This window comes from Cyrtonyx montezumae, unplaced genomic scaffold (genome assembly GCF_038088225.1).
Source record: "Cyrtonyx montezumae isolate F1298 unplaced genomic scaffold, pur_monq_1.0 scaffold_8, whole genome shotgun sequence".
Lineage (NCBI taxonomy): Eukaryota > Metazoa > Chordata > Aves > Galliformes > Odontophoridae > Cyrtonyx > Cyrtonyx montezumae.
The window spans coordinates 95,064,419-95,079,452 of record NW_027072089.1 but is presented as its reverse complement, the minus strand read 5'-3'; the positions used below and the strand labels follow the sequence as shown (position 1 = coordinate 95,079,452).

Genomic DNA, 15,034 nt, shown 5'->3' with positions numbered 1-15,034 from the left:
GAGACAGAAGTTGCCATTTTAACTTTGCACTTCTCTTGCTAATCTTCTGCATGGGAGCTGTTGCATCTTGTCAATTAACTCACTCTAATTGGCTCCTGTTTTTTCTCTAACTATGACCCTTTGGCTTTGACTGTGGCACATCACAACTTATTCTTAAACATCTTTTTTCCTTTTTTTTTTTTTTTTCTCCAAATTTCCTATAAAAATCACCCTCTTTGGAAAGAAAGACGTGATAAGGAGTTTCAATACTTGTGCTATCTTTTTTTATCTTTTGTGGTTTACAAAAGAACTTGAATCAACATAAGAATGCACCATAAGTCTGTATTTTAGATGATGAACATCTGTAAAAGAAGGGAGGGGGGGGGGCAGGAAGGAGTCAACAATTTTCTACCTGGGTCTGTATCTTAAAAATAAAAGTAAAATAAACAAACAAAAAACGACGATTGCCAATTTGTAAAGGTGCAAATTGTTCACCTCTAAAAAAAGCGATGCCACTTGTTTAGGTATAAACTCATTAACATAATTATAATGAGTTAAGGTCTTTGTTGTGAGAAAGGAGAAATTGTGTGGTCTCACCCTAAAGAACATTAAAAAAACATTACTGACAGGAAATTGAAAAAGTAATATATGTCTGAATGAATATGACAACTTTTTTCTGATAGAGCAGATAGATAAATGTCACATACAAGTTTCAAAATACATTTAATTTTGCCACCACAATGGATAGTCTCTTCATAAAATATATATGAATCAGGTTTGAATCATAAAACTTGACTGTGATAAACAAATGCATATTTGATAACCTTCTTTTATATACATTTTTTTTTTAGAGAGAGAGAGGATTATTTCTTTTTTGAGGTTATTTGTTGTTTACACATCTTTACATTTCCATTTCTGAATGACGCAATGTGGGTGACACACTTTATGCACATTGAGTCTGCATGAACTTTCATTTTAATCTAAGGCACGGGTTACTTTTCTTTTCTGGGAGGGACTGAGGAAGGAGAGACGGATAGGTGTACAGACTCCTAACTATCTTTGTCAGACATCACTGAGTTTTCTGAGCATTGTTCAGGGTTGGGTGGTGGATAAGAAATCCATGTAAGTATTTTCAGAGAGCTAGGCTGGAGGAAGGTTCATGGTAAACAGTGGATTGCCTTTTTTATTTTCTTCCACTAAGCAGCAGCTCTCCAACTAGAGGTCAGATTGTCCATGTCCCAGGAGTATAAAAAGCAGACTTCCAGTTAAAAGCGGCAGAGTAAATGGAAGTTTTAGGTTCTCACAAATGCATGGAGCTTTGGGGGGAGGTAACAAGGGGAGTATCCTCTAGTTTTGCATTTTCCAGACTCAGATTCACCAGGGAAGCAAAACTATCTTCTGCACCATTGGAGCATACAGTGTAGTATATATCCTGACAACATGAAGACTCCCTCACCCTTTTCAAAGTATGGACTACCTTACTTTCTACACTACCTAACACATTCAGAATTTTAGTTGTTAGTTGAGGCTGCCCTAATGTAATAAAGTGCTATAGGAAACCTTAGCATCAATGGATGCAGTGGGCAATATAGAAAGAAATCTATAATAAATCCAGAAATCCAGAATCATCCCCAAGGATTCTAGTGTTGCATATAAAACTATGCTAAAGAGGAAAGTATAACTATACTTTATTATCTCTCTTATCAGTCTTTTAGCATAAATTCCTGCAGCAACATGAGCAGAACTAGAGGACTTTTGGTGTTTGTTTGTTTTTTAATTTGTTTTTGCTTGTTCTTTTGTTGTTGTTGTTGTTGTTGTTTTTGTTTGTTGTTTTTTTTTTTGTCATTCATTGCTGAATGTATCATTTTGACAAATTCTTTTCCATAAATATTTAAAGTACATTGTCTGGATCAGATTTAAATGTGTCAATTCTGAACAATTTTGTCAAATTTTTATTTCATTTTAAATTAATCTTTAATTCCATGTTGAAGTGAAAACAAAAAATGAAATTTCCAACTTTATTGGAAAGACTAATGAGTTATCCAATTGGTTTGCATGAGGTTGCTCCAGTGAGCAGAATGGGTTCTATATGAACAGGGAAAAAGAGAAGTAATCCCTTCATTTTTCTACCATTAACTGTAAACAAGACCTGAGAAAACCAATCAAAAACAGACTTTAGTTGTGCAACCTACAAGTTAACCAGAGACTGTTCATAATTTAAAAAGATGGACAGGCTGCAGGTAGACCCAAACATTGTAATGTTCAAGTCCCAGGAGCCATTACATTCAGGTCAGTAAATTCACTTCTGATTTTTTATTAGTAAAAGTCAAATCAGAGAGAGGCCTGATAATATTATAAAAGCATAACTCCTCCAGACTCAAATGGATTCTGAAGATAATTCGCATTATTTTCAGTGAATGAGAATTCATGAGATTAATTTTTCCTAAAATATATTACCCTGGCATTTGGCAGCAGAACCCCCAGCAGTGCAGTAAGTGCAGCAGAACCAGTGGACCATTGAGAAACTCAACGGCTCTTGTAAATGACTTCTGTGATTCCAGTTATTCAGTCCACTCTTGAGTACACAGTGATATGATCCAAGACAGTATTCCATCCAATACTAATTGGGGACTGAAAAAAGTATGGCTATTGTGTATGTTAAGATCAAATTATGCTTTCATGCTAATGACTTCATCTGAATGAAGAAGGGAAAAAGAAGGAACTCATGGTGGCCTAGAAGAATCAGTCAGTAGAACCACAAACAATCAATATTTCTGTAGACCTCAGTACATTAGATATCACTATTTCAGGATATTTTGATATCTTGGCAATTAATAAAATTTCTGTCTATCCTCTTCCTCAAACCTTATTGGCACTATTCCATTACCTTTAAGCACTTGAAAGGATGAAAAATCTTTCATCTTTTAAGTATATTTTACTATATTTTGCTCTGTGCAGGAAGAAATACTGGTATGGTCTCAAGAGCAGTTAATATACAATATATTCAGTTCTGTCTTAGAAGCGATCACAATTCCTTGACTTACTGAAAATCTGCTATTACCCACAATTAACATGTTCTATATACGAATTATACTGTGGCATTTGCTCTTCGCTCCCCCTGTTCTGCTGTAATTCACATACACCACGGAACCTTCTCCACTATTTCTCTAAGGTTTATTAAGTACTTTTTTACAGAGGGTTAGTATTATTGAGACTTCATAGATGTTTTTGTTTTTTTTTTTTAATTTATTACAAGGACATTTGTAAGTATAATATGCATGTTGACAATACTTAAAGTGAATTTTGCAGTTGCTATTTCTATTTTTCATATCATTCTTCTTTTAGAAGGTTCTACCATTTTTAGTCTTGTTCACTAATAGCTTACTCCATGACTTAGTATCACGGAGATAACAGAAAGTAAGACAAAGCCTAAATTAAGGAAGCAATGTTTGACCATCCTCATTGGCAGTTTTAAATTTTCAGATATCTGTGGTTAGGTCCTCTTGTTTCTTCAGGCAGTGAGTAAAGTACATCCTTCCATGAGGAACCTGCTCTTTTCCTTGATATTGTTTCCTCATAAAGACAACACCTACTTGGAAAGATAGGCTGAATCTGGCCAATTTTGGACTGGAAAAACCAAGCTGTGAAAGTACTCTGGATGCTGCTAGGGAGGAACATCTGGATAAGAAGAAAATTCACAGTCCAGCTACTGCCTCTGAAGTTAAAGATTTGCTGTTTTGATGCAAGTCATTGAGGTCCACTGACACCCCCAGCTGACAGTTGCAGGAATAAGCTGTACAGAGCATTTTGCCCTACGTAAGTGTAGACAAAAGAAGAGTCTCTTTTTAGCATTATTGTTTCATTATTTTCCTCCAACCTGTAGCCATGCCCTTAAATGTTCTTGACAAGGGTAAAAGTGACATATTTTCCTTTTGCATTGTTAGTATTTCACTGCTAAAGAAGGTAAAATATTACCCCCTTAATTCTTCCTTAAGGAATGTCAGTAAATTTTATCATAAAGTTCATTAATGTCATCCCGTTTGCTTGTCCTGCTTGAGTGCATCTCATTATCCAGTTGTCTTAACTAAGTATCTAGAGGACAAGACATATGAGGACCCACTGGAGCCCAGAGCAGAGGCAGAGGGGAGGCCTCATGGTGAGAATGGTGGGTGGGGAACAGACTCCTCAGGGCAGTGGTTGTAGCTCAAAGACTTCCGGAGTTAGACTTCATGATACTTGTGGGTATCTCCCAACTTGGGATATTCTACAATTCTATGAAGTATGAGCATGTTATATAACACAGTTTCTTTGTGGTTTTTTTTTTTTTTATTTTACAAACAGTATTTTTCCTGTTTATTGCCTATAGCACTACAATAATCACAACCAGAATGCTGTGATTTCAGCTGGTTCAAACATAGGAAAAAAGAAAAAACAAGATGGCCTGCCCCCCAAATAATTTGCAATGTAATGTGAGACAAGTGGCAAAGAAATAGTCAGAAAATTGATCCAGTAAACAACTGAGCTCTGCCCTTACCTACTCCTCCAGAATCAAGGTAAAGGAGCTCCTGTCCTTTGGTCCTCTGTAGGTCCCTGTCAAAAAGATAAGTAAATCTTTGTAGAACTGATACAGAGACAACATGGAAGGACAGGAAATACACAGTGTCTGTGATTCTCCACCTTCCACACAACTGCCCTCCAGGATGTGGGCTCTGCTGCCAGCAGAAGATACTTTGAATTCATATCAAAACACCTAAAGAGAAATTTCACTTTGCCAGTCTTTATCAGCAGCATGTTCCTTCAGTACAGTTATAATGTATGTTCTAGGGCCATGGTTACTTTTAATAAGAAACCCACAGTTATCTAACCCTTATGTGATCTTAGAAACCTGAATGAAACTGACAGTTAAGTTGCATGTTCTCCTCACGTTTGTAAAAAGACTCAAATCCACCGTTGCATCTGGAGAGTATGTGCTGTCCTGAGAGATATTAGGGCCAGTCATTTATGGTTGATACCATGACATGCTAAGTATCTGCGCTACACAGCTCATTATAACTGTGATTTGTATCAGAGTAGAAATTTAAATCAAGCACTTACAATGTGAGCAGAATAACATCTTTCTTTCTGTCTGTCAGTTTAGGCGAAATGGATTAATGTTGTGTTTGATAATACAAGACATTTAAGCTGTTGTGCTTTCAAGCAGTGAAGCATGCTCTCTCATTACTAACATTCAAGAAAAGAATTAAGGAGCATTTTCAAGTGAGAGAGCCACCCTGGACATAAAAAAAGATCTATTATTGCACAGTGTCTTTTCTTGGTAACTTTAAGGTAGCTTTACAAAAAGTGTTTCAGTCTCATAGCAGTACTGCCAGGGAGAGAAATAGTATTTTTACAAACATATTATAGATGACTGAATGGAAAACTGGAATTTTAGTGAATTTCCAAAGGTGAAGTGATTGGCAAAGTGGCCCACTGAACTAGCAGCCATATCAATTTCCACAAGGTAAGAAGGGCTAAGACTGGCTTATATTCAGTTCAAAAATTTTGAAGAAAGCATTGTTACTGAAATGAATAATTAACTTTATTTCTGATGATAGTGTAACAAAGGGAAGTTGTATTTGTTCTTACAAATGATTTCTTTTCCCAGGGATTGATAACTAAAATATTCACCTAATAAATTGAGTATGATCCATCTGAATTTTCCCACCTCCTTTTAGGAAGTTTTTTTCCTTGTCCCAAACTTCCATGCGATATTGCTGCACTACAACTAAATTCCACCTTGTGGGCTGGAATATTGGTTTTCATAAAGATGATTCACAGTTGGAGTGGGAATTTAATTCCAAATGGTTCATTCCATAGTCATAGTGGTGGTTAGTGTTGCAGTTCATTCTCAGGACACTGAAAATCTGCTGTTGAAGAAATGCATTAACTGTAAAATTTAAAGTGTCTGTAATACATTTGCCTGACCAGATTATTCATCTCAGCCTTGCCTTGAGCTTTTGTAGGCTATCACATTAAAAGTTAAAACTATGAATTTATAAGACCAGTAACTCACTCTTGTATTTAACAAAATTCCAGAACATAGAACATAAATGAATAGAAACAAGAGCTGCAGAAGGGCATGATTTTATATTTCAAACAACACCCTGTGCAGGTGTAATGTTGAATATCAAATACTAAAATGATGGGTTGACAGACAATTGCTATGTCATCCAGAGTCATTGCATTTGGGGGACAAGATTATGATTCATAACAGTATATGGAGAAATATGATTATGAAGCAAGTGTGTCTTTGCTACTGATTGATTGTAGTATCTGTTAGTCATCTTGTGAATTTTGGTGAAATCTGAAAATATTGAATTAATCAGCGTGACTAACTTCTCTTTTAAGATAACAGATTAAAATATCTGTTGACGATACATGAATGAAAATGAATATCTCTGATAAATATTTTATATGGTGCATGTAATTTTATAGTAAGAAGATTAGAGTAGATGGTTCATGAATATATTGATGGACTAGCAGGTTTTTGGTCCTAGAGATTTGATGGTTAATGTTTACAGTCCACTTTGTCATGGAGATCTGTCCCAGAAAATAAAACCACACTGGTATTTTAAACAAACACATCAAAGATAGAATAAAACATTATTCAGCCTTCAAAGTCATTTGTCTAGGACAAATTTCTAATTCCTTGGGAACTTTCATTAATGAAAAAAAAATAACACTTTAAGAGTTCAAAATTCAATATATATTTTCAACGTTAACATTTCTGGTGGGATAACTTTCTCAGGAATGACATCACAAGACACAAGCAGGGTCTGCCTACTGAAGGCACTTAGAGGCTACAATCTCCTTAATCCAGCTTCAAATGCAAATCAAGTGGAAAGGAGTAACTAGAGAAAGAGGTAAAAGCAGAGCATAAAAATTGTCCTACTCACCCAAACACATGCACTGACAATGATGTGTAACATCTGTTCTTTAGATGTTAGAACTAGAAAACTAGAAAAGTTAAAACAGCTGTTTTAGTAAGAACTGTTATGGCAGTAGAGAGTATTATCTTGTTCTGCACAAGATTACTTCTCAATAGCAGCTCTTACTTTAAAAAAGACAGGATCAAAGAGCAATTACTAAGTCCTACCTCACTCTTACTTCTGACCTCTAGATAGCATCTAGTAGCCCAGTACAGTGCAATACAACCAAGTAGTAAAGCTCCTTCCTAACTGATAGTGTCACCATAGCACGGAAACAACCAAATCTTATTGGTTCACATGCTCAGTCTAATTAAGCTTGCTGAGAGAGTGCAATCTGTTTCCCAAGTTAACTTTGAATAGCTCAGCGTGGCACATATTGCAAAGTGCAGGGATGTTTACATTTTCCTCTTCTCTGTGTTCAGTGTGTTAGATTCTGATATGACTGCAAGCAAGATCCATCTTTGTGCTTTGAGGGAGAAGTAGTAGCAAGTATTTATATCGTATTAGTGCCCAAAGGAGAAAAACCTTTTACTAAATGGTCTGTAATCTACAGACACCAAGTAATGGTAGAGTTTGGAGATGCAGTGCATATACTACCTTCACCATGGCAGTACAAAGCTTGAAAGGTTGAGAAATTTTATTGCAGAACAGGGATTTCTTGACTTAGAGATACTTGATTGTAAGTTGAGATTAAAATCTTCCAAGAAGCTTAAGAGCTGGCTACTTACCTTTCAGTGAGTTTAAACACAACTTGTTGCTTATTTCCTGTGAGATACTATAAAAATCTTAGCTTGCATGAAACTGCATGAAACTGCATGAAAAGAAAGTGGAGGTGAATAGGTTTTACAGAAATACCCTTTCTTACTAAGTCTAGAAATTCATGTTGGTGGCTAAATCCCCTCATTTTTACTTCCCAACTAAATGAATACCGTGATTTTTTGTTTTACAGGAAAAAAAAAAAAAAAAAAGTTATCAAAGCCAAACACAGAAAAGTGTATTTGCATATATGTACCCTACAGGGATTTTCACGGGAGTAAGGAAAGCTGTTAGTGGTTTGGAAGGCAAAAAGGCAACTACTAAAGCAGGAAGTTGTGACTTATTTTTGTAATCATCAAACATTGTTAGATATTATGGCTGTTTTATTGTAACAGTACTTGGCAAGTGGAAATGTTACTGAACATTTATATACAAGTCATCCAAGAATTTTAAATAATGAACACATTCATAGCAAATTTTCAGAAATGCACAGAACCTGTAGATCTCATTAAAGTCTACAAGTGCTCTGTTCAACTCAAAGAACTGTGACTTCTAAAGAACTACTTTAAAACGCAGTAGCTATTAGTTTTAAAAGGAAGTAAAATACAAAAAAAAAAAAAACAATTGTTTAGGGCAATTCAGCAGACACAACATAATTTATCATTTTTAATTTGGTAACTATGTATCTTTAGATTCTTGGAATGAGAAAATGTTATGTTGTGTTATGCAGGATGTTTGATAGAAGAGACATTATTTTTTCTGACTATATACACGCCCCTGCTAAAAGAACACAAGTCTTTACTTGAGAAAAATTTTACCACATAATTCCTACAGTGGAGACAAATAAAGTCCTGTATAGTTTGATGTTACTATAAAAACATTATTTTCTAGAAAATAAAGCACTGAGAAAGTCAGACAGAATGTCAGACTCCATGTTCCATTATGATACTTACAAACAATATACCGTCCAATATATTGTATGATATACGAACAATACTTAACCTTGAAAAATATAATTCCTTACATGAAGTGGTGACTCAGAAGCAGTTTCATAATTTTCGTTTTCTAGCATCACTATTTGATGCCTTTTTCTCCCAACAGCATTTTCTTGTTCCATTTATATATAGGTATGTGTAGTTTAATATATTTAGCATATATATGATTAAGAATGAAGCATTCTCATTATTCTGCCCATTCCTCTGTCATTTTCTCCTTAAGATAGCTCAATACTGATGCAATAACTAATACAAAAGAAGGAACATATCTGAGAAAACAAGCATCTTCTGAAGACAAATTTGCAGAACTGTTGAAAATGAAGCAAACCATATATTGTATAGTGTATATAAACCATATTGTATAGTGGTTTCTATAGACTGCTAGGGTTAAATTAGCTTTTAGTCTAAGTCAAGTAAAACTAGAAAAAAATGGTTTTCAACCTATTAGCACTGTGCCACAGAAGCCAAAGTGAGTTTTTATTTCAGATTATGTTCAACAAGCCATTGAAATAAGAACTAGAAAATGAAGATGAGTGAAGCATATTCAGATCAGCAAACATTTGCTGAAACAGTGATTTGTTAGGCTTACTACAGAAGTTATAGTTTCATGCATTGTCTGTTCATAGTTTGAAATGTTGATTTGAAATGTCGACTTGAAATGTCACATTTGTACCATATTTTCTGTTAGTGTGAGTGGGATAGTTTGCCTGATTTTGCTGAAAAATTTCTTTCACATTTTTCACAGTTTTTCTATTTGATTTTTATATTGTTCTTTTGTTCAAAAATGAGTAAATCGCCTTCAATATTTAAAGGGATAAAACATTGATAAAATCGAAGAGAAGCACACTTTAATGATGCTACTAAAAATAAAAATTAATATTTAAAGGCATTCTTAAGGGGAAACTACAGTATTTGCTTAATGTCATCCCTGATTGACAGTAGAAACAACTTCTTGTAGGCCATCTTTTATTTTACTTAACCTTTTCACAACAGGAACATGGACAGTTGAGCCACCAATTTGGATACCCTTTGTAATATTCCTCTGTGTTAGGAAAACAGTGATGCAAGGCAGCATCCCTTTTTCTGATGAGGGAAGTGGAAGAACAATAAAAAAAAACATTAAAGTTTTATGCTTCATTGTCTAATATCACAGTAGTTTTTCCTAATGTCAAAATACTATTGGTTTATTAGGAGCCAAAAGGAAGGACCCAGTGCTTGGAAATCAGCAATTAAGAATTCATACATTTACACAAAATATGGTTAATATCTGCAGCACAAGGGAGGCTACCAAGAGACATCCATGGCCAGAAAGTGCAAGTTAACAAAGACAGTTAAATATGAAGATGTGTTGTCACACAAGAAAGGATCAAAATGGATTTTTTTTTTAACAGTATTCTTCATACTCCATCATTTTTAAAGGATTGTGTAGTTTTATTAATTTTTTTTTAGTAGAAGCTTCTACTGATTAAGGCAAAATGTTGTGGGATGAATATCTGTTTAACATTACTAGTAGCACTGAGTACTTCTGTTTAGCACTGCTAGAAAATTACACTGTCTTTGGGGGTAACACACAGATATTGATACTTTGACAGCTTGTGATTTTTTCCCTCTGTGGTCAGTTTTGCTCCTTGGAATCTTACCTTCACTATATTGCTGTGCTTATTCTTTCATTGTGGATGAACTTAGAATTTGCATGACTGTAGCCACAAAATTAGAGTCTCAGTGTTTTAATTAGATATAGACCAAAGCTCTGTCTCTTTAACAAGATGAGATCTGAATTTAGGACTTCTGGTGTCATATTTGTGCCACATTTTCTACCTATTTCTCAAACCCGTACCTTCAAGAGGTGCAGTTTGTTTTAATCAACAGCGCTCTGCAAAGTAATGTGCCTGGCTCTGTTAGAGATTATGGAGCACTGACAAGGGGTTGCAATGAGTCAACCCATGGACTTTCAGAACTATGTTGTGTTCTGCATGCAGCACCTGTTCTGTGAACATGTAGATCTTAATTTGAGTTGTATGGAGTATAAAAGGAATACAGCATAAAAACTTTTTTAATTCTTTTTTATTGTGTGTGTGTGTGTTTGTGTGCGTGCATGCTTCTTTCTTCAAATATGTTTGTTTGTTTGCAGCATGAGATATCTTTAGAATGGAGTGTCTCAAAAATGTGCTTGACAGTTGGCATACTTCAATAATTTGAGTCCAAGCATTGCAGAATAAGGAACCTCCTCTGCTTTGTCTCTCTTCTACCGGCATGAATCGGGCCGCACATGGTTTCCTGGCTTTAAGGCACTGTAGAGAATATAGTTATATACCTCAGTTCTCTTTCTTCCAAACACAGTGAACTTTCCCATACTATTTTATGGAATAAATTCATGTCTCATGTTATTTGGAAGCTGTCTTTGAATATCATCTGAAACAGCACTGGGTGCTAGAAAAGAGCAATGCCACTTCACTAGAGAAATCACTGACAATTAAATAGTCTGTTCTTTCATGGACAAGAAATGTCCATGGAATCATCTTATTTTGTGTTTAGAAAATGTCAGTGTATTAAAGGCACAAATTTTCATCATAAAGTGCCAACCAAATACTTAAACAGGAGAGATTAGGAACCACTTGGATTGACTTTCTCACCAAAATTAGAGGAACCATAATCTGCCACAGCATCAGGATGCTGCCATGAGGTTTGAGGCAGGGAGTCAGATTCAGGACCCCTCCCCAATGAATATTTTATTTAATCATACAAAGCTGAGCAGTGTGAATCAGGGAGCAGCTAGAATACTCGGGAAAGAGTAACCGGAGGAAGGGGAACTCGAAATGGGAAATTTGAATTTGAGTTCAGCTATATTAAACAATGCATGCCAGGAGAAGTAGCTTTGTAGGTTAACCACAGGCAGATGTTAGTCTTGTTTTTTTAACTAGAGAAGATTTTGCCCTATTTTGATATAAAATGGAAAAAAACTTGAAATATCCATAAGTTCCACTGAGGGATAAAACTGTTTGCCATTGAGATTTACCCCTGGCTCCTACGGGAACACCAAATTCTTTTGGTGCATTTGTGTATTTGACCTTCTGGAACTCCTCTCTCAGCTCTGTAGCTCTGAGATTCCCTGATTCATCTGTGTATGTGTGTACATCCCACCAGGTACAGAATGGTGTCTGACACACGTTGAATACATATAGATAGCTTTCTGCTTCTGACCTTATAAACTGTCCACTTCAGCACTGTCATTCTATTAAATGTCCAACTTCAATCCAAGAAATGCATTTTAAACGTGAATGCAAACATTTCTATTACTGATAAGACCAGCGCAGCATTTTTTGCTTTGCTGGGATTAGGACCTTGATTGTTAAAGTTATATTGGAGTAATGACACTCCAAGGTCGCATCCTTTTACGGACATGGTAAAGGAAGAGCAAGCCATTGCTGGATTTCTGCTGATAAAATTAAGATGGATTATTTTTTGTGTATGGTGACATATGTTAAAAGTGAAAGAATATATTTGTGATCCATAAATATTTTAGGTCACCAAGAACTGGGAGAAATGTACATGTTGTACCACTTTAAAGTTGGATTTAATTCTGGAAGTCAGATTTTAGAAAACACTGAAGAGCGATCTTCTCACATGAGCTATAAAGCAGCTGCAGTTCAACTAGGGATTCTGTAGGAAAAGTATATAGGTACCGTGGTTTGCAGAGAAAAGCTCACAGGCAATTCCAGCTTAGAAAACTAAATCTCCAATTCACATATACTATGAATATGCTCTGATGACTTCAGCACTTCCCCTTTGATAGCTGAGTTGCCATAGCTAACCAAATGAACTGTTTCCACTCAAAGAGCAAGATTAAGCTGTCACATTTTAAGTTGTCACCTACCTCGAGGCATGGTGAGGGAAATAGAGATGTTCCCTGAATTTTCTTTAACTTTTTCAGTTTCAGTGTTCCTGTTAGTTCAGCATCATTACCTAGATAAAAAGTTTGATTTTATTCACAAGTTTCATCAGGAGCTATAGTTTCAGACACACTCATGTGTACAGAGAGTCCTTGAAAAGTGTTGCTTTCTTCAACCTAGGGTCTTTCATACAGTCTCCATTTGATAACTCATCCTAATGCTAGTTTTACAGGCACATTCACATATTAGGAAATCAGTACATTCTGAAATCTGAAATGTCACGAGCATCTCATTCTGCAAATATTTGCCCTAGAAACGTTAGCTAAAATATTTTATCTAACATCATCTCTCTTGCTGTAGAGTTGTACTGCCTAGTTGTCATCCAAACGTAGTTGTGTTTTTGTGAATATAACTTTATTTTCTGTATCTTAAAAGACACCAGTATTTCTTTGGTCTTCTTGATGCCACAAAGATTAGCTGATCATTTAGATTATTAGGCTACTTAAAGAAAATAATGTTTATTAATTAAATAACTAAATTATTAATAATAACTAAATAGCAGTAATAACTAAAATTATTAGTAATTCAAATAAAGCTATAGAAATATATCAGTTCATAGTTAATAATGCTGGAAAATTGTAGAAAGCAAGAAAAACAGGCCTGATGTTTGCATCTACTTCATCTACATCCAAGAACTGGGAGCAAAGAATCACCCAGGGGACAAACGTGGCCCAGCATTTGTTTTGTACACTCACAGCCACAGATTTGTTGGCAGAGGCAGTGGACAGTGTCGAGATATGAAGGTGACATGAAATTGAAAAATTACTTAGAAAGTCCTTAGCACACTGTAAAGGAATGATTGTTTCCACACTTAGCCTGTAACACCTATCTCTCTGTGTTTATATCACCTAAGTTTGATTTAGCACAGGTAAAACAAGTCTCTCTGTGTGGCAAGTGTACGTGGCATTTGTTCATTTTCCCTTTTTGTGTTGTTTTCTCCAGATTATTGGAACAATCCCATTGATGCCTAATCCAGTCCCCTCCAGCCAGGCAGCAGGCGGAGCTCAGGGCCTTCAGGTGCAGCCAATAACTCCACAGTTATTGACCAATGCCCAGGGTCAGATCATCGCTACTGTCATCGGCAACCAGATACTCCCAGTGATCAATACCCAGGGAATAACACTATCACCACTCAAACCAGGCCAACAGGTAAAGCAGCTGGAGCCTGAATGATCATCAGAACAGATGTGCAAAAATCTTCTACTCCTCATAGACTCTAACAGTCTTTCTAAAATCTCACTTCTTTCCTCTTTATGCCACTGAAAAATGAATTTTGTTGCATGTAGTATATTAGTACATATTCTACATGTAATTATAATATAATGTCATTTTAAATGATGTATTTATACATTCATATGTTATCCAGCTACTTTTCTCTTTTTTCCTTTAAAATGTCAGTATAGTGTCAACAAAAATTTTCTGCAGAGAAAGCAAAGTAGGGATATAAGGCCTATAAGAGTTCAGATCATTGGTTGGTGATCACCCAGTAGACTGGGTTTTGAAATGTTTTGAAATGCGTGAAGGAAATACAGAAAAAGGAAAAGAAAGAGAAGGGAAATAAAGGGAAATTATTATTCAGTGTAAGGCACCACATAGTTCACAGACTTCATATGGATACAGCAACTCCTGTGATATCTGAAAAGCTTTCTATGCTTCGTTTTATGCTACTCTAAAGTCAATTTCATTATTTTGCTAAGGTCAGCACCCAGCCTTTGCTTCTCACACTGAGGTCCCAAGAGGTTGTAGGAAAGGACACCAAACAGCATAGAGACTCCTTACTTGCATCTGTTGAAACCTGCTCTGGAAAGTATTTTCACTAGGGAAAAAAAAAAAAAAAGATAATGCAAATAGTGTATAGAACAGATAATACGCATTATCATTTTTATAGGTGCCACAGAAAGTTATTTTGATGTGTTTGTGCTCCCTCTACTGGCTCTTCAGCTTTCACTGAAAGGAAATTTTGCTATTGATTTCAGAAGAAGCAGAAATGAGTTATAAAAGTCAGACCCTCATATGAATAATGCTGATGAAAAGTCATAAGTGATTGAGATAGTACTATGCAAACTGCTATCTCTGAAAAGTAAATAGAATTATACAAGCTATAAGGAGATCCTCAATTTATCTTACTGTCTGGGTGAAGTCTTTCCTGAGTTAAGTTTGCTATTGATAGTATATTTTGTTATAAGCTTAAAAACTTGCTTGCAGAAAAAAATGTTCAAAGGGCTCAGCAGGAATTCAAAATATTTCTGAAAATGGGATCACACTGCATTTGGTGCCTTGTAAGTTGATGAAAGAAGCTTCAGAAGGGAGGGAAAAGTACAAGACAAGTTTTGGAAAACTTCTGAGAAAGATGTGGAGAATAATTGAGGAATTAAATAATGTAATA

General features: G+C 35.5%; 1 protein-coding gene across 1 annotated transcript in view; it reads left to right on the top strand.

Annotated features, from left to right (window-relative positions):
* POU6F2 (POU class 6 homeobox 2) overlaps nucleotides 1-15,034 on the top strand; it is a 312,241-nt gene that overhangs the window by 277,742 nt on the left and 19,465 nt on the right. Inside the window, exon 7 of the mRNA XM_065752741.1 lies at nucleotides 13,591-13,797. Within this exon, the coding sequence (XP_065608813.1) occupies nucleotides 13,591-13,797 (207 nt within the window). The remainder of the gene's footprint in view (nucleotides 1-13,590; nucleotides 13,798-15,034) is intronic.